Source organism: Lepidothrix coronata, unplaced genomic scaffold, assembly GCF_001604755.1.
Source record: "Lepidothrix coronata isolate B3197 unplaced genomic scaffold, Lepidothrix_coronata-1.0 Scaffold13, whole genome shotgun sequence".
Lineage (NCBI taxonomy): Eukaryota > Metazoa > Chordata > Aves > Passeriformes > Pipridae > Lepidothrix > Lepidothrix coronata.
The window spans coordinates 106,745-128,017 of NW_016690193.1; the positions used below are offsets into that span (position 1 = coordinate 106,745).

At 37.5% G+C, this 21,273-nt stretch overlaps 1 protein-coding gene across 2 annotated transcripts in view; it reads right to left on the reverse strand.

Annotated features, from left to right (window-relative positions):
• The window catches only part of COL25A1 (collagen type XXV alpha 1 chain), a 308,636-nt gene that overhangs the window by 35,165 nt on the left and 252,198 nt on the right, over window positions 1-21,273 (reverse strand). For both annotated transcript variants that reach the window (XM_017805805.1, XM_017805804.1), the window contains exons 15-20: window positions 21,070-21,114; window positions 16,854-16,886; window positions 16,658-16,693; window positions 12,661-12,705; window positions 681-743; window positions 110-178 (exon numbers count right to left, since the gene is read on the reverse strand). In XM_017805805.1, the coding sequence (XP_017661294.1) occupies window positions 110-178; window positions 681-743; window positions 12,661-12,705; window positions 16,658-16,693; window positions 16,854-16,886; window positions 21,070-21,114 (291 nt within the window). The remainder of the gene's footprint in view (window positions 1-109; window positions 179-680; window positions 744-12,660; window positions 12,706-16,657; window positions 16,694-16,853; window positions 16,887-21,069; window positions 21,115-21,273) is intronic.

The window sequence follows — 21,273 nt, forward strand, 5'->3', positions numbered from 1 at the left end:
TTCCACTTAGAAGCTCACTCACCAAGTTTTGTTCTACTTCTCAGCAGGAAAAGATGTATTCATAAGGTATAAAACTAACAAAACATTTCCATTATAAAATCAGACTGACCTTTGGTCCAGGGACTCCAGGCTCACCTCGCTCACCCTTCCCAACAGGGCCCACCTCTCCTCTGTCACCCTATTGCAACAGATACACATATATGGAAAATACTGGGCAGTCTTTAGCATGACCAAAGAAACAAAGCCAACAGAAGAAACAGAGGTTTACGTTTTCTGTATTTTCAGCCTGGTGTGTAGTATCAAAATTCTAATTCCTGCACACACTTTCAAGCCATTTTTTTAAAATACATCATATTTATGAAAATATAGTTTCTTTAGTCATGTATATTCTGGCTCTTGAACAAGTCAGTTTTGGATTCTAACATGAAAAAAGGGTATTTACTGACCTAAGTTATGAGACATCTGCCTTCAAACTTTTTGAGGGTACCAATATATATACATACATACATACATATATATGTCTATATATATGGATCTATCTCAAAGCACTGCTCCATTAACTATGACTTTCCACATTCACCTCCATTAGTACAGTCTAAGTCCCTACTACTTGCTTAGGAAGTTGAATTTGACATCAGCTCTAGGGGCTTCGCATCAGAGTGCTGGCCGACCACCCTTACCTTTGTTCCTGGTAGCCCTGGCAAGCCAGGTTCTCCTTGAGGACCAATGAAACCTGGTTCGCCCTTTAAAAATACGAGAGGAATGTTAGTTTATTTATTTAGCAGTATGTAATTATAGTAACACTAGTTTATTTTGAATAGTATTTTCCCCTGTATTGCTTACAGCTGTCCAGCTATGACGCAACAGTTATACAGAAGTACTTTTCATCGTGGGTTACTTTCATCAGCATAAATTCTTGTAGCAAGCCATCACACAGCACATGAAATGCAAATGAAGCAGAAGGTGTCAAACACGGTTTTTATGAGGTTAAGGACTGTTAATACGCAACCTGGTCTGTAGCGTAACACACTCAACTAATCAAAGCAAGTCTGAAGGTAGGAAGAGGGTTCTGAGCATTCCAAAACTTAGAAAGGGACAGTTCATTTCAGTCACGTGTAGCTTTCTATTGCAGCACATGAATAGATGGGCAGACATGGTAAGTGTATGATAAAGCAATGACAAATGGAGAGGCCAGATGGTACTGTTGTAATGTGTTAAAACTCCTTTCAAGTCAGAGACTTGAAGCACCATGGTATTCTCCCTCCTCACTCTGACAGTAAAATACTTCAGTTCTCTGCACCCAGACATCTCTGGTTGTGAACAGCTGGGAATGAGCCACAGCTCTCCTCATTCTCTCTGTGTTCTGTCCCCTTCCTTCACATTCATTTGTACAAACAGAACAGACAAATAGCAGGAATCAAGCAGAGCTGCAGCAGAAACAGCACTGAGCCATTGAGTAAGGCCATATTTTATTATCTATCTCCGTGCCTGAAGAGGGATAATGGAAGATTAATAAGCCATATGCTTTCCTTCACAAACTCTCCTGAATAAGGTTTCCTGCTAATTAATCTTGCATTTTTTCCCCATAAATTTGAATCAAGAAGATATGCCCACAACCTATTATAAATTTTAAAATCAGCAGTGTAACCCAATTAATACTTATTTATTAGCCTTTTAAAAATATCCCTGAATTTAAAAATTACCCATCAAATGCCTTTTCAAATAGCTAAAAGACAGATGTGTCATAATCCTGTAGTGATACCATTATTGACAACATACGGACAGTGCAGAGGAGCAGTTGAATAATATTTCTCTTCACCTCTTTCCCTCCTTAGAAGTGCAGGTATGCTGCACAGGGCGAGCAAATTATGAAGTATTCTTGCACATTCATCTGTGCTCTCATCAGCAATCCATCATTAACAGTTCAAAGCAAACCTATAACCAGAGAAATCTTTCATGTGGCTATATTGAGGGCCATAGAAAGCACTCAAAGACCCCAATTTAGGTTATAAAAAAATACAAAAAATAATGAGCTTTCTTACACAAAGTTCCAGCTGGTCATGGCTGAAAATATGGCAACAAAGAAATAAACTGAGACAAACATGTCACAGAGAAGCATGTGGGTTTTTTTTGCTTTCATACAAAAGAACCCTTACAGTTTATATAAGTCTTGCACACCAGCAAGAGTAACATAAGGTTGTCATTGCAGATGGAAGCACTTTAATGTCAGTAAATGAAGAACAATGCAGCTTCAATAATTTATTTTAGAATGAGAAGGTACTCATTAGATCCATATTGTTATAATATTGAATTTTGCCAGGGCTAATTTCTTGGCCAGCTTATTATGACTTCAGGCAGAAGAAATATGCAGTGCCTACTTGATTCAATCTTTTCAGTGGTAAGGCTTAGAAGTGTCACTCAGAGGTTGATGCACAGTTTTTGAGTCAAATTCTTGCTTTTTGCTCAGGACTATACCAGTTGCATACCACAAGAAAACTTCTGGCCGAAGTCCAAGAAGAAACCCCACCTTCCCCCAAAATCTCTAAAGAGGTAAGAAAAAGATGCTTTGCCAAAGCTAGTGGAATTGATAATGAAAGAAGCTGGTGGTTTATTCAGGATAAGTAGAATACAGGTCTTACATGGCACAGAGTTTTAAAATGTTTTCAAATGTGGAGTGGAAAAAGTGGTGTGTTAGCAGAGACTAGGAACTGATTGTCTGAGTAGCAGCTCTGCTGAGAGAGACGCAGTGGCTATGGTGGATGCCAAGTTGAACGTGATCCAACACTGTATTCTTATCACACATGAAACAAACCGCAGCAGTTAAAACCTGGTCTGGCTACATCAAAAAACCCATGCAATTTTCCCTCTATGCTGCTACTAAGCATAAGTAGATTAAAAGACAGATCTGATTTGCCATCTGAACTAAGCTTCTAAGTAAAAAGACAACATGTTTGGATGATTTAAAACTAAGCCATGTCTTCTCTAATATTTCAAATCTCTTGAGTGTATCCACGGCATAAGGCATTAAATAAAATGCTCAATTGGGTATTACTTCTGCAACATTCAAAGTTAGTGGAGGTAACAAATGTATCAAGTTTGTTTCTGGCATTTCTGTCTCAGTTACTCAGAAGAGTAATATTTACATGAGAAGCAATGCCCATTCCTCTTACCACTTGTATCCTGCCATTATATTCTGCAAATATTGCCGACTTCATGCTTTATGCTATCTTTTGTGCCACTCAGATAGAAAAAAAAAAAAAGGAATCTATCAAAATTAACACTGTCAATGACATATGAAATGTAAAGAAAACACCTTCCTCTCAGAAAGGCATGCTGGTGTCCTTGTTACACAAAGGTAAGGGAGAGACCATTATGATTAGTCCATCACACAAACAAGATTCCAGAGCCATAGAGGAATGTGGTTAGAAAATGAAGGACTAAGAGTTCTTCCTTTTTGTTGTAAATATATGACCTTTATGATTTAGCTGGCACATAGGTGCAGGAAAGCAACACTGAAGGCTTGTTCATAACTGTACTTTGGTTTGACAACATTGTGGCTCTGGCATTCACTGAAGCACCTCCTGTTCTTAAATCTCTTGCTTAAATGAACTCAGAATTTGTTCAAAACTACTGTGAGATGCTGAGAGGAATGCAAGGAATCAGAGTAACCAAGATTTACAATACTTTTCTAAACATCTCACTACAACTTCTTACAATAATATCCAAGTTTTATCTAGTAAGAATCTACCACAAGCTTCTTTGCCTGCCAAAGATGGGACAAGGAATAGAAAATCTGGAAAGAGGAGTTAAACAGTTATGTTTTGAAAGAAAGGTAAGGAACTCCCTCATTTGAAATATTGTTGGCAGCTGTACAGAAAGCCATCAGCAAGTGATGGCTCTTTTGTTGTTCTACTTTAACCCTTTGGTACACTTATGAAATCACTGCTTAGAAACCACCACATCGCACAGGATGTCAACAAGACAAATTTTAGCACTCAAAATTCATCTGCTTTTAGGACTTGGAGCAATCTGTATTAATCACAACACAGGCAGACTGGTATTTAAAAAAAATCAACAAGCTTGTGAATTTCATCCAGTTTACAGAAGTGATGTGTTAAGATTTTAAGAATAATTTTTAGTGGCTTCATATGTTGATATTTTAAGAGACTACCTCTAACGTGTTGTCTGTAGAAATACTAGTGGGTCAGATGGCAAATTATATACTGCTATTCACAATTTTAATGTTCATTTTTACCTCTTATCATAAAATGTCTGAACCATAAAAGGGCCCTATACTGGCATGCTGTACATTCAGCATAATGTGAGCCCCCTCAGAATTTAACATTAAAAAGCCACCTTGAAATTTACTTCAGAGGATAGTCAAAGTTTCATGAGGATTATTATCTAGACATATTCATAACTGGCTTTATGATGATCAAAGCATTTATGGGCTGAGGCAGAGACTAGCTTTGATATTAGAGGTTAACCCTAAGATGCACTTAAGTTCATGCTCACTGTCATCTTCAAGTTTTACGGAACCCATAACTGGCTAAAACTTGGACTTATGCTTAAAAAAGGTGCAACAGTTGAAATACCATTTGAAATGCTGTTTGCTGTTTAAAACACCTCTAATTTGGCAAATGTTTATCCACAAAGTAGTTCAAATACTATATTTGGTCAGAATTAGCCTTCATCGCACAGCTGAGACACACACCACTAGCACTATTTGAAACTTTGTTCTCACAGACAGACCTAATCCACTCTGAGTGTCTGAAAAAGACAGCTCTGTGCTGATACAAGCAATCATCAGAGAACAGTAGTTGTTGGATACACTGTTTTCCCACAGAAGGTTCTTCCTTCTGCAATTATTCTTCTAATGACTATAACATACATTTTCCCATCCAGAACAATGTTTGCCTAAAAAAAGAAACCTGTGCTACAGGAAGGCACCCAAAGCACCAACTTTCCTGCAACAATGAAATAAATTCACTTCCATTTCTGAAATTACTATCCTACTTGTAAGTCTCAGCGTCACCTTCCTATCTCAGCTACAAGAGATTACTGTATTATGTTCTCTATGCCATAGAAATGCAACTAAACCAACCTTTAGTCCACGGATTTGAAAGGAGTAATGTAATTTCCATCCTTACTCTTATCTAGTGCTATGCACTAGAATTAGCCAGAGAAATTCAAATGTCAAATTCTTACCTTTATTACATAGTTCATTGGTCCTGGAATATTTTGTTCAATGTCTGCCAAGACCATGGCAGTTCTGGACCTCCTGGGCTGACTGGCAGGTGTGCCACAAGGCAGGACACACACCTTTCCCCGGCATTCCCTTAGAAGTCTGAATGTACCAAGATCAGGACTTGCGTGTGCACACCTCTGAGCTGGCAAACCATTTCAAAGTATCCAGAATGTCCTCCAATCCAGAATGGAGGATTCTGGAAAGGTGGATCCACCCCACCTTTTCCATACACAGAAAACCCAACTCCGTGGGCTTAAGGAAAACCATGATCACGCTTGAACACACAGCGTTGGACAGGTTTGGAGCTTCCAAACTCCAGCCTATAGATCTCATGGTTCTCCAAAAATTCTTGTGTCTGGCATGGGCCAGCCTGCAAATTCTTCAGGAGTCACAGACCTTGGGAGACCCCAAAGTGTCCTTTCTGACAAGCACTGACATGGAAGGGTCCTCATTTTAATCACATAAAGAGACCAAGGTATGCTTGTCTTCAGTGTTACCCTGGCTCACTTGTAGACATATTTAAAACAAAATAGTATGATGCCTTTTCCTTGCCTAACTCTACTGAAAGAATCCTGCAAAGGTGGAGATATATAGAAGAGTTAGCAAAAGAAACCCCAAACCCAGATGCAAGACAATTTGGAGAACAGATATGAAGTTATACTAAATTGATTTGGTTCATTGCTGCTTGTGTTGGTTTTCTGTAAGTTGCCCTCTGCTGCCCTAAAACTTAATTTCTGAGGTTGCTATCAAACCAAAATACTGCAACTCCTGCGCTCTGGAGAGGACTGAGGGCTAAATTCTCAGGAGCCTGGAACAGAGCAATTCATGGTGGTTGATGAAGCTGTGCTTGCTCATGCCCTACCTCTGTTTGCAGCACTTAGTTCCAGTGAATTTCTCAGAAATTCATCTGGCCTTAGACTGTACAAGTCAGAGAGTACTTTTTCACTGTGAAGGGCATTAGAGGGACTTTATATATAGCCTGATGTCCATGGGAATTTTGCTCTCAGGAACGCTAGAGTATTCAGCTCCTAAGAAGGAAATGAACAAGGTGCTAGGAAATCTGATTAAAAAAAACCCTAACCCCATTTTATAAGGTCTTTCTTAAGGCTTTTCACATCACTTCAGAATTGGCTCCAGAAATTGCCAGTTAAAACAGGTTGTCTGGCTCACTCATCGCATTTGAAACAATATCTTTACTCCCTAATCAGTCTCTAAAGTTAGAAAAACAATTGTGGTTTAGAATTTCCAAATGCGTATTTAGTCTTTATGATTCATTTAGAGTTAGAGAAGTAAAACCTTACAACCTGGCTAAAATCCTGAAGCTTCATTGCATGACATATATTGCTTTTTAGTGAGCCTAATTTTTGCCTTGCTTTTAAGTTCTGTCTGCTTAGCAAGTATGTTGCTTTGGGAGGGTACTAAAAGAACCAGTAATAATTCTGATTAATTCTGCATGCATTGATCATATAATGGACTTTTTTACTTAAAGGCTAATTATAATTCAAGTCAGCATGATAACTACTTTTGAGGATTAGAATAAAGAAACTTTTTGTAATGAGCACCCAATTTTTAATTCTTCGCAGCGACTGAACTGCTAAATGATGAAGAGTCTGGCCTCATATTGTTCTCTTTAAAAAACAGTTAAGATAACAAAGCTCACAAATTTTTATTGCTATTCTGAAAGATAAAGAACTTAATGGCATGCTCTCATTTTCTGACCTTATAAAAACATGTATTTGAGGCAAAGAAATACTTTCATATTACTGATGTCGTTTTCTTTGTGGATGATAAAATTCTTGATTTCGCAAAACAGCAGGATGATGGACTGTCAAATTATTCAACTATTTTCAAAATTTTAGATTTGGATTTTTTTGGTTGTTGTTGTACAAAGAAAAATTAAACTATGCCATAAAACATATGCTGTGAAGCTCAATCTTCCAGCTAGTAATAGCTTTAGAGGAAACAACATTTTGTGTTTCAGTTACTTATGTTTTAGCTTTTTCCAGGACAGAAAACGAGAGCTTTCATGATCTGGAGGATATAGTTTCTGACAGATTAATAAGAACTGCATATATCTTGAAGAATGCTCCAGTAAATACTCCTGACACATGCATACCATCCAATGTCGATGATGATTTCATTTTCTGGCCTTGATTCTCAAAATTATTTCTGGGAAATTACATGTTTACCCTATGGAAGCGATTACCACCATAAAACATGGAAACCAGAGAGCCAGGAATGAAGGAACAAAGATGTGTAACCATATACATACAGATATATGTTTGTATATATACTTCCACTCTGGAAAATGAATACTCAAAATAAATTGCAAAACTGTGTAATGTATTGTATCCACCCATGCACAGAGCTACTTCTGAAAACCAGCCCACAAAATGCAAATATTAAGTCCTCTATTTTTAGATCAGTTCCCATTTGCACCCAAAACATGCATTCTTATAGTTTACTACTCAGTATTTAACCTATACTACACTACGCATTTCCCTCTGCTCAGGCAGATGACCCACTTTCAAGAACACTGTATGTGAGTAATGAAAGGTTGGAAATTCATTCACACTTTAGTATTTCCATATATATATATATATCAGCTGAGGCAAGTGCATATCAGAGAGAAATTAATTCCTTCAAATTCCAGTTGCTGCAGTTAATGTGTTCAGCACATCTCTGTATCCAGGATTTGGAGGTGCCTGTGTCACAAAGTCAGCTGGTCCTTTCCAGCTCCTGAGTCCAGGCTAGAAAGAATTCTGAATATGGGGACCTATTGGATAAAAATGAACTGAAGCCTGGGCAAGAATATCTGAGTACTGGAGAAAATGGAGAGAGAGACAGGCCCTGCAGGTTTCCTGTTAACAGTGACTGACAAGGAAGAAAAACAGGAAGAAGAATGGAAATATCAAAAAGAAAAAAATGCATTAGGTAAATGTGCACAGCCTTCCTAAGAACTCCTGCGAGAAAAGGGGAATTTGCAGAACTTTCCTGTAGGTGGTGAATGGCATTGACTCCAAAACGAAATGCTTAGAGCTACCATTTACTTCAGATTTCCTTTAATTTTGCTGCCAGATTATGAGTAATATCTAAACACAAAAGCTTCAACAACAGTTGCTCTCTTTTCTACAAGAGTTTTAACAGGACATCAACTTCTGTGCATCCAGCTAGAAAATTCTGTCTCTCATTTTCTCTGAAAGTTCTCTTTTGTAACAGGACTAACTGGGTGAAAGTAGTAATAACTCTTCTAGAGCTTAAAAAATAATTTCTGTGGAGCAGAGAGGCTTTCAGTGTTTGCATGGAATTAGGAAAGTCACAGGGTAAGATCTCTGAGTAGGTACAGAAAAAAAAAAAGAAATTTAAGTACAGAAGAAAATTAAAACTGTTTTTGCTCTCACAAAAAGAAAAAGGACATAAACTTGATTCAAATTCCCATATCCCTATCCAGGTTCTTCTGAAACCTTGCTCAAGCACAGCCCCAGGGAATTCAACCCAAAGTAATTGTACAGAAAGATACAATATGTTGCATACTGGCAAGTCTATTGAATCAGACAGTTCCACTGGATTTTAAAATTCAGAAAGCTTTCCCTACCTCTCAAAAGCAGAAGGGGTAAGAAGCCTGTCTTTTCCCATGACAAATCATTCAGCAGTTCTGTTTGCTTAAACAGGATAAAATAAAAATTTATATGCACTCATAAGCTTTGGTTCAGTATCTGTTTTAAAAACTGACGGACAAATGCCAGGAATGTCACTGAAAATCTAGATCTTGCATAAAGTGTTGCTACTGAGAAGAGGCTTGTGTTCTATGAAGGCTTCTCACTCAGTGAAGAAGTTGAGAACTGTACAGCCTAAATTCCAGAAAATGCAATGCAATGGATTTGAGAGATGTCTGACATTAGAATGAATAAGGGTATGCATTACATTACAGTAAGCAAGTGCTGCTTTGTATGTATCTTCCCACAAAAGTTATGAGATAAAACAGATATATGAAGTTTGTGTTTCACAGACAGGCTTCTGTGTCTGCTTGGCATCAGTTCGGGGATAGCAGAGCGATGAGTTAATATTCTGTGTTTAGGTGCCTTACTTGCTTCCCAAGTGACAGGGTGGAACACATTCAGGGGCTCATTAAGTTTCCAGCCATTCCTAAACAGCAACAGGTGCTTGAGTAACGTTTCTCTTCACTGTCTTGGAGACAACTAACCGCACTTATGTTTCCTCCATGGCACCAACTGACAAGGAGAGATCAAAAAGGAACAGGAAGAACTCTCAAAACATCCGCATGTGCATAGTGAATGGGTCTAGAAAAGTAAGTAATAAAAGACCCCGCTGCATACTCTGAATTCAGATATGATACTTGCATGTCCCTCCAATGTTGCTGCTCATTCAGACTCCAGTATCACATTCAACCAAGTCCTAACAGGTTCCCAGAAACATTGATTGATTAATTGAAATGGCATTACAAGAAGCTGAAACTTTCTCAGTGATTAGTATCTATTAATCCTTTATGTATGTTCAAGCACACTGGAGTGAATGTCTTGGGAAGCTTCTTCAACCATAAGAAGAANATGTAGCTGGACAGATATGGTCCATTGCCTGGCATGGCATTTGTGTTTTCATAGGTTGGTTTAGCATGTGTAAAGAGTGCTATGTATTTTTACAGTTACCTAAAACATTTCATAATACACTCTGCTACCACAGAGATTAATTCACAAGGCAGCAAATTTCAGTTCAACTAAGAGATTTAAAGAAAAGGGAACTTACTATTTAATATTTAAGAACTACATCCAGGAATCTTCTATGTGTAGAATATTCCTGTATCTTGATCTACTTTACCTCTCACAAAGTTTGGAAACAGTCTGAAAAATCTCTGCCAACAGCTACTGGGCTGGCACGCAAATTCACAAGAATGTTGTCATCCGTTTGCTAGGAAAAACTTCCCTTATGGAAACTTACATATTGTGACAAGTTCCTAGATGTCGTAACAACATTGGGAGAGGTTTGTACTATTTCTTTCACATTATACATACCATCACTTCATATCACTATTAAGAGAATAGCAAAGACATTATCTTGGAGAGTTTTATAAAGTCCTGAGAAATCTTTGAAAATACTGTAATCAACAACAAGGATCGATCAGGGGAAAAAAAAAAGAGAGAGAGAAAAAAAGAAAAACAGAAAAAAAAAAAGAGAAAAAAAGGAAAAAAAAAGACCATAAGGAAGTACTGCTACAAATAGGATTCCTCTCTGTTTTGTGTGGTAACAACATGATGGCACCAAGTGATTGCAAATCCAGACAACTGGATGTTCAAATTTCTCATCCTGTCACTGCTATTTCAAAGTAACTTTCAATCAACACCAGTTCCCTGGAACTTTGTTTCTCCACAAGATAATGCTGATGTTGTTTTTGGAAATTGATGTGATGATTTTCCCATGGTGGGACATAAATCTTAGCTAAAACAGAGGGTGAGAAAAGGGGGCAAATACTACTTTTTCTTTGCTGAGGATTGTCCATTGTCTTAACTCCAGCCATTCTCTGGTTTCTGCTACTTCTTATCATGCCACAGACATAGCTTGCAGTGACAGAAAAATCCAGGTTTTTTTCCACAGACTGCTTAATTACATAGAGTTGAATGCCTTGAATTGAACAACACCCACCCTGTAAGCCTGATGTGACCAGATGTGCTTTGCTCTCTCCTATGCACATTCTACTAGCTTGCTTGTCACCATCTATGGTGCAGACAGCCACCTCAACGCAGAACTGCACTAGATGAAATTTCTTCACTGAAAACCACCAGTTTCCCTCTGGACTAGATTTTAAATAGAAGACTGCACTTCCCTAAATGATTAATATTTGACCAAATGATTCCATTTTACTCTGTAGGCAACTGCACTGTTTTTCCACTGTACCCACTGAATTCGGAAACAAGTTTCACTGGGCAAAAATCCCACACTTCATCCATTTTTCACTTCACTTTTTGCCTTTCAGGTGATTTTGAAAGCTGCCCCTCTGAGCCAGCCTTACTGCCAACAAATAATTTTCCCAGAGCAGATGCTCAGATGTAGACTTTTTTATTTATTGGTTAAACTCATGGACATGCAAGGTCTGCATGAAGATGGAAACCCCAAAGACCAGCCATAACTCCAGTTGCTTTTGGCATGTGTTCCCAGGATGAGTGCCCCAGGCAAGTGCCCCAATGACCTTCAACTGAGCTACTCTTTGCTCACAGTTAAAGTAAATAGAATAGGGATTGCTGCCAAAGGTCCTTATAAAAATAGTTTAACCACACAAGACTCTCTTCTTACATGATCTTCCCTAGTCAGTATAGGATTCAGTATTGCAGAAAACGAACAACCTCCCTGGGAACTGTATTTTCAGCTGCTACAACACACAAACTCTAATATGCACATTCAATTCTTCCCATAATTCATTAGGAACACAGAAGGGACATTATGCTTCAATGCTGTGGCAATTCACAGGTCCCTTAAGAAAACCACTGCAAATATTACATTCCATTACATAAATCCTGAACCCTACCACGATGGACAAGAATTTAGTCTCTGACTTATCCTCCTTGTTATGGGAGGGAGAAATTATAAAAACTATCTCCTTGAGGTATACACAGGCCCATGCTGGAATGCAAAGATTTTGTTTTCTGAAAGAACAGTCTTTTCCACAAAGGAAAAGCGATCATTCTAATCTGTACTCACTCAGGATATGTGAATTCACTCGCTCTGTGCAGAATTATACAGTTACAGCTCAAACTGTGCAAGTGTCTGCAATTCCCAATGCAACTACGTAGAACTCAACCAACCACGTGTCTTTTGAATCAACTTGCCTAAAGATTCCAGACAAACTGGAAGCCAGAGACTAAATCAGGTACTGGGTCAGGGATTGTACCTTATACTGACAAGAGTCTTACTAAAACATTTTGACTTGTCAGTGGAAATCACTGCTGTGTAATGGAGCACAGTGTATTTTTGTCGACAGAACCAGTTCTCCACATCCTGTGTATAATTAATGCAGTTCTCTGGCTGGAGGCTTGGTAAATTCAGTAGACTATTGCTACTGGAAAGCACACATCAAAGTGGAAACCAAATAAAACTTTGATGACAAGACTCTTCCATTAAATAAAAAAAAAAATATAAAACCCTCTACTATTTTAGATTTTAAAAAAACCCCAAACCTAGAATGCAATGTTCTACTCACATTATAATGTAAGATACACTGTTTGCCTACTCATAGACACTTAATCAATTTTCCATGTGAAACATTTCCATGCCAACCCCTAGTTTAATACCAGAGACTCAGAAGATGTAAGACAAGTACAGTAAGTCCATTTGAGCCAAATTCTTGCAGTTTGCCCTCTTTGTGATGTCCCCCCAATACAACAGATACAAAGTTTATTTACCTTTATTCCAGGGAGTCCAGGAAGCCCAGGAAGACCTGGTTCACCCTACATGGGAAAATTACATAATATTACAGACATTATTCAGTTATGGTCACTATCCAGCGAACACCCCTGTAAATTGTGCAGGAAGATAAAAGAGCATGAATGACTGCTGGTCAGCTCCAGCAGGACCGATATTTTCAAAATATCTGACTGTCTTAAATGTACAATGAGTAAGAGTTGTGTTAAAAACTTAGGTATCTTCAGGGAACCTTGAATGTGAAGATGACATCCAGACAGAAAATCCATGTCAGGAAAGCCAAATATGAATTCTCCTTAGCCTTCAGCAAAAGGGAAGAAAACAAGCAGCACTGGTTCATTTTACACACTGTCATTTAAGTTCCATACTTACAACAGATGTTTAATTCTGTTCCATTCCCAACTCTGAGCTAGATATTGTACTGTGTAACTGCCTGATTTAGCTACAAAGCAATTCAGAAGAGCTTAGTTTAAATTGCATGATTCAAGCAGGACTGCATAATTATAACTGGGCCATCAATTTTATGGAGCCATCCATAACATCATTTCAGAGCTTGCTATTTATCTATGAATATACACGGTGCCATGAAGGACAGTGGGAGTGTAACCTTTTACTGCTTTACCCAGAAAAGCCTTGCTTATTTAAAATTGCAATTAAAAGAGCTACAGAACTGCATTTGCAAGGGTAATTTTTTAACAGGTATTCAAAACTGAATGTATTAATTTTGAAATTAAGTTGAAATTAGTCTAAGACAAGAATGACAACATTCTCACAAATGGTCATTTTGAGATATCAGCTAAATGGAAAAATGTTGTCCAGGGAAATAAAGATGATGAAGAGGAAAAAAAGAGCAATAAAATGTGAAGAAATCATTATTTTAAAGGCTGGAGATTTTATTTTAATATAGAGGTGGATTCTAACCAGTACTTTGGATCTGAATATTCCCTGAACTTTCTGGAAGCTTAGGTTTGAACTCTGAAGCCAACTTTTACCTTTATAATGAATTGAACTATATCCCAGATTTTGTACACTCCTGAGCTTTATAGAAATACAGATTTCTACTCTGTGGTTTGGGTTGATTCATACAGATTGTGCTATTAAAATATCCTACATGTCTGTGTAAAAACATGCTTACATACATTCCTACACTCACATAAACACGTGTACACATACACAAATATAAACACATGTATACATAAGATAGATGTTCATCAAACTACTGTACCCAAAAACACTTCTTTGAGGCAGTAATATTGAATAGACTTGAAATGCTCATAACAAAATTACATTCTGCCACAAACTGAAAGACACAATAGACAGGCTGTAAATCACTTTACCAAATGGAGTGATTTTCAAGTGGTATAGAAGGATCTGATAACAGCTTCTTTGTGCATTTTAGTTTCTCCAAAATTCTAACTGTTCAAATTGCCTAAAAGCACAGGAAAGATTCCAGTCTCAAAATATTAAATATAAAATCAGATAGAAGAACAGAGGCTAGGATGCCATTTTCAACAGACACTAATATTTTTTGGTATGTTCACTAACACTTTCTAAAGCAGAAAATGGGTTATCACTCTTGCAAAAGAATAATCCTTTAAAAGGCCTCTATTGCACTAACAAAGTGTTAACTCCAAACATTTCTTGCGTGGCCATACATACAAAACTACAACCATGAACTTTTCTCATCTAATTGTGGAGACACTGTTTTTCACTTCTAAGCACAGCATTTGAATATTTATAACTGATAATATAATAGTATTGCTGCGGTAGGTCATTATTTAGTCTTGGGACAGAGGTAAGCCTCACAGACTCACACATAACAAGCAGAAAGAATCCAGCAAAGCCAGTTCAGAGTCACAATCTAAAACAATTAAAATGCCCCTCAAAGATACATTAAACAATGTGAAACACAATTAAATAAATCACTACTTCTTAACTATAAATGGTATTGTAGATGAACGCATAATATTTTCTTTTCTGGACTCTTCCTAAAATCTGAGTACAATTTATGGGAAGAATTATTTTTAAAGAAACCAAAGCTGTATACAAACTCTATTTCATAATGCTCAGTTTGGCACTGCAGGTCATCCTATCACCTCTGCACACAATCACACAATATGGCACAAAGCAGCCTTGTCAGATTGCCAAAATACTGTCTCATTTCATTTCATGTAAATAATATTCAGGTGGGCAGCTCAATATATATCTCTCCTTAGAAGATGGATAAGGAACAACTAGAAGGAGAGGAAGAAAAGAAGATACAGGAAGGAAATAGGAATGGGACAAGTATTCAGGAAGAGGGAAAAGTATTCAGATGACATAGACGGCAGAGACATGCCTCTAGTTGGAAAAAGAGCCCCCCCCAATCTCTGGTGGGGTGACAAGTCCCTGCTAAGCAGGGGTGCAGAGCAGCAGACGTGGGGCATCTGTCTGGAGGAGGCACGCTGCATAAGCACATTATAGGAGCTGCTGGTTTGGGCTGGGACATGAACATGGCATAGTGGAAGCTTATGAAGTGAATGGAAAGAACACACTAAGTCCCCCTTGGTGTGAACAAGGAGCTGAGATTATAGAAAGTTTGAACTGTGTACCCCTCACTCATCCATGCTGCCTAAATGAGATCAAACCTGAGTGCCCAGGGACTGAGACTGAGGAGCCTGCTGATAAATCACTGCTAGTTTTGCCTCCATGGCAGCCATCTAATGACAGTATGAATCTCCATAGGCTCTTAAGTGCATTTTCTGGTTTATTACCCAAGCAAAGCATGCAATGCAGAATGCACACACTAAATGACTCCGTAGATTAGACAGCTTTAAACAACTTTGATTACCTCTCCTAATTAAAACTGTATTTTACTAAAGAACTGCATTTGCAACCATAATAGTCTTTGTTTAGTATCCTATAATTGATGACAGTTATAATTTTCAAACCAAAAGACTTAATTTCTTATTTATTTCTTATTTATATGTGGTTTGGGGTTTTGTTTAGTCACCAAAAGACCTCGAGTATTAGAAACGGTTGTACTGCCATCCATTATATAGAATTTTAGTTCTTGATTGTCTGTCTGGAATATCTGCTACCTGAACTTGCAGTTGGACTCTGGTCCACTCTGGCAGCAGTGGCTAATTTTCAATATTGTAAGAGGTAAGAGGCAATGGCTCTCAAGGGAAACCAAATATTGCAATTCAAAAAATCTGGTTTTCTCATTGTGTCTTTGCTCTCCCTGCAGGACCTGCCTCCTACTCTCATGAAAGGGAGCTGAATGCACAGCATTTACTGTTTGATGTACTATGGATTCAAAGAGCAAATTCCCCAGCTTCAGATGGACTCATGCAGCACAGAGTCATTATAACTCCTGCAGAACCTTTACTTGCAGAAGCAGCCTCAGCCACACAGCACTCAGGGGCATTTCTTCCACTGGAAGGAAGAACAGAGCAGCATTACCTGGTCTATGTCCTTCCAAACATACCACATGCCTCTGACAGTTTGATTCCCCTTACAGGAATATATGAAAGGGATTCTAGTCAATCCTTATTTTGTTCCCTAACAGGTACATGTGAAAAAAGATTCTAGTCAATACTTATTTTCTTCCTAATGAGATGTAATAATGTACCATAGTCTGAAGGTTAATAGTCAGTCAAACATGCAGGGTTAGCTTGTGATCACTGAAGGAACAGAGCCATTCTTTGTTAGTCTCACCAGCTGCAACTGCATAAGCTTTCAATACAAGAAGTGTGCTGTGGCTAGAAGGGAAGGTGGGTTAGTCTAATATCACTTTTCATGTTAATTAGTATCATCATTCCTGTGCTTTTTTTAAAATACAAAATGAACAAACACCAAATATGTACAGGCCTTGGCCAGCTAAACTGTACAGCCTTGGGCTGTACCCCTGAGTACAGGGGCCAGGGGTAACACTGATGTAACATTGTTTATCACAAATCCAACAGAAAAGGAAAACTGAACAATTCCAAGTAATACCTTTTGTCCAGGCCGTCCGGATTCACCAGGTTCACCCTAAAGGAAACAGATGAAAGATGAGATCTGAATAAATGAATTAAAGATAAAGATGTAGAAAACCATAACATTAATGATATCCACAGTGTCTGTGACACTGCAAAGTAACATGGACCAACCACCCCTCTTCTACCTTCACAACTGCTTTACAAGCACATACCTTGATTCCTGCAGCAGAAGAACCAGGGTCACCCTGATACAAAATCCACAAGAAATAATCACACTTATTACATATACAGTTTTCCAGGAAACACTTATAACAAATCATGTAAGACTATGGCAACATTATATGGCAAAATAACTATACAGCAAGATTGCTTGTTCTTCGTGCAGCTACACAGGAATTTAACTAATGAATTCAATCAGTGTGACTCAGAAAAGGAACAGTATTGTTTTCAAGATCATGCAGAGAGATTTAGTTTCACTCACCCAAACAGTGTAACAGTTAACCTCAAATTTTACAACTAATAACGTAGACATAGTAATTGCAGATTTTGTATAAACGCACTTCACAAAGCCAGAAGAAGGGACATACTTTGACATCTCTAAATTGCTGATCTACATTAAAAATAATTTACTGCTATTTGCAAAGAATATGAGCAATGATTTTGACCTAATTCTACAGATGGCAAGTGTCAGGTCTCAACTGACAAAATTTTTTGTGCTAATGAAGACTCACCTTCAAAAAAAGCCCCAGTGACTTATGAGTTTATCTCCATCAGGGCTGGTCATAGCTCTATTTCCTAAGCACTTTAGCTGAGGAAATACATTTAAACTGATAGATCAATGCAGCGATGTACCATACCTTACAGGATGAGTTAGCTACGGTAATTTACATATTCAAGAAAGGTCTCTGTTCTGAGGAGGCATTTAGAATTCAAAAAGATTCGCCTGTGTTTCACTGAGTTGACTGGATTTGATAGGCAGTGATAAGTACAAGGACAGAGGGTCAGTGAGTGACTGGGCCAAGGAAGCTTTTAGCTTCCAGTTTTCTACAACTGTCACAGGATCCTTAAAATTCTTGTACACTCAATTAGTTGTTTCCTTTTCCTTAAACAACACGCTGAAGAAAAAAGAAAAAAAAATACTGAAAGGTTTTCTAGTCAAACTATATACTACTGAAGATGGCTAGAGTACTATATATTTGAAAATAAATTTGAAAAATTGTTTCCTTATTCAAAATAAGTGTACATCATTTGCTGGAAGTAACAAGTTGCTATATAACAGAAATATCAAGCTCCCCCACAGCCTGCTAGTGATTTACATAGGTAGAATAGAAGTCAGTACTGTAATGTACTTTGAAGATGCATAAGCAAAATATAAATGCTTAATATTCTTTGTGCTAAAATACAAATAGGGATACCCATTCCTGATGTTTCAGTGAAGCTGCAGGAAGCATTCTGTAAATGCCGTTGCTTTAAAGTTGGTTTGGGTATGGAGTCTCTTTGGTATTATCTTAAAAAATTAAACGGTACCAGTTTACGTGCTCATTGTCCTTTAAAGAACAGGAGTAACAGCTACTGTAGCTTGCTCTTGTGTGAAGAAAACAAAAAAATCAGTATTATGAAGGGCTGATACATGCATGGAAACCTGAGCTGCCTCATTTTGATAGACACGCATGAGTGATACTGCTAATATCCCTTACAAGCATGTACAACTGGAAGCCTCAAGGACTTTTTATAGCTATGAAGTGGTAAAGCAACTGGTAAGACACATTAGCCAGTTAAACATTTTAAAGGGTAATGATGGATACGAAGAAGATAAGACACAAAATGGTTACAAGCCATCTTCATGCAAGAATAAAAATTAGTATCAGATTAAAGAAAAAATTACAGTACAGCATGTTCTCAATTCACTGATAAGTCAAACAGTCCATGAATGAAGAAAATTTAGCAGGTGAACACGTGAAAAGAAGGAATATATTTGGTAGTTTCTAGGGACCAAGGCTACAGTGGAAGAATACAGAAATCAAGTTTGGCATTAAGACTGTCTTCAAAGTAGGACAATTCAACAAAGACACTTTAATTCTAAAGTCTCAGGTCAAGAATAAAGCACCCAAGTCCACATTTCTGAGAGTCACTAGGTACAGTGGTTGAGAAAACAAAACTACATTAATTGCACAAACAGGAACCTGCTCCTAAAGCAAGTCTGAAACCGTTGTCACCTGGTATCTCTCTCTCTCACCATATAAATAAAATTTAGTGTTTATCTCACAGAAACATTATTTAAGCCTTTAAAGAAATGCTTTTAATTTTTGTGAACTATGGATTAAATCTCTTAAGCATATGTGTAGCATTATGATCTACTGTAATGTTCTCTGCATTTATTTATGTAAAATTAATGCTGTTTACTGAGCAGGAAGGGTCTGTACATGTATGTGGCTGAACACCTGAGAACTGAGTAGAGCAAAAACCTTCTCCTATGCTGAAGAACAGGAAAGAATACAAACCCTGTTAAGTAGCTCAAGTGTACTATAATGACACCAAGTTTAATACTTACTCCTAAATTATCTGTCAAAACCCACCTCCTAAGCTCTCTAGAAAGTGCTGTTTGCAGAGTTGTCTATTGGGAACTTTAAGCTGCAGCTCTACTATAAGAACTGTTTTGTTGTTTGTTTTTTTTTTCTGGGTGGCAGACTGTCTTGTAGGCAGGGAAAATGGAGGAAAAATAATGAAAATCAACAAAGTCACAATTCTGCAAAAATTAATGCAGAGGATTCTAATCTGTTATAGTTAAAGCAATGTACTCCAAACAAACAGAATATATTTCCATGTCACCACTCCACCTCTGAAACTCATATGAAACCCAGAAGAGATGGGAGACTTCTGCATTATGAAGGTCAATAGGTTTATTGAAATTTCTTCAGATACAGCAATATCAGAAGTCTCATGATGATCCATATTTTCCACAAGTTGGTCCCACTTAGACTGCCAAACTGCTGAAAGCTCACATAGAAATATTTAAAACTTTATACTTGGGAAGAAACAGGGAGATGTGCACACAGTGCAGTATGGGCATTCTAGTGGATGCAAGTTCACTCTCAGAGTTGATAAAGTAAAAAATCAACAAGTGAAGCAGCACTAGGTTTCCCAGAGAGATTATTAACTTCCCATTTACTTGCTGCAGAACTATCTACCTGAACAACAATCTCGTACTTCTAACAGATTATATTCTTAAACCACATAAAAGTGGATCAAGATTATGTTACTGGCATATACTGTATAACTAACTAAGGTTCTTAAGACTTTCATCTGGGTTAATAAGCATGACTGCAGATAAAGTATTATTTAAATGAAGTTCGAAAATCAAATAACTTGACTATTGTTAAATCTGATGTCTGTTTTTAATTGCTGACTTTAGAATATACCCCAAAAAATCCTTGTGCTCTTCAAAGTGTAGTTTTACTGTATCCAAAGGTCCTGAGGGATTTGCACGCATTCCTTACCAGCTTGATAAATCCATCATAAATTTCTCCTTGCACTGAACTGATGTGAGGTGGTTAAGCATTACATATGTGAGGGTACAAGAAAAAATTTCTATGTTTCTGCCGAAGTGCAGTCACTAAAGTAAATGTTTTTAGAAGCATATGAATTCAAAAGTGATGGCCAAAATAGATCAATATGTCTGACCCTTTCTCCTGTGCAACACATGCTTTACCCTGACTGCTAAAGACTATGACTTTTTTAAGCAAACCACATTGAAAATCCATGTTAATTTTTTTTTTTTCAGTGATACAGCACAAGTCTCACATGTGCTAAAATGAAACTAAGGAAAATAAAATTTTTGACAAAGTCTATTCTTTAGTGATTTCTACAACATCTTGGTACTTTGCAACAATGAACCAGCAGGGTATCAAGTGAGGTTATTATTGCTGTCACTTGGAATACATATTTAAAGTGTGTTTTTATCTTCAACTCCTGATTGTCCAGCAGCCAATTTTGGAGGGACATTACCTATCACAATACCATGATTTTTGTACTTATTCGTTTGGCCCCTTCTCTTTGAGGGAAACACAGAAGAGGAAAAATTAAAGGGTATATCAGAAATGGTTACAACTCAACAGACCTAATTCCAACTGACAGGCTGTGACCAAAGTTCCTGTATGATGCAAATTTCAGCAAAGAGTTAGAAACATGCTGATGTATTCTGTACTACACTACTGCTGTTTAAAATCAGAAATCTTATGCTTAGTTGGATAGAACAGTGACCATTTTTCATCTGTTTATAAAAACGAACTCAGTTGAATCATTCATCTTTAAAAAAACCGTCAGCTTAAAATGCATTTTTCTTTTGATCAAATTATTATTTTCATTAGCTCATTATATTGTAAGTATGCCTAAAGCACAGATTTTCTTCTCTGCTAATAAGCAGTGTACCTTTTCTCCTGTGTCACCCTTCAGTCCATTTTCTCCAGCGTCCCCCTATAATCAAAATACATATTATATTTTAATGATTTTATCTAAGCATACAACATGCAGAGAAGAGCCAGCATTCCAACATGATTAGCAAGTTGATTTTGTTAACCAGGCAGTCAGCCTCTTTGTGACATTGTCAGGAAGTGTCTATGTCTTACACAGACC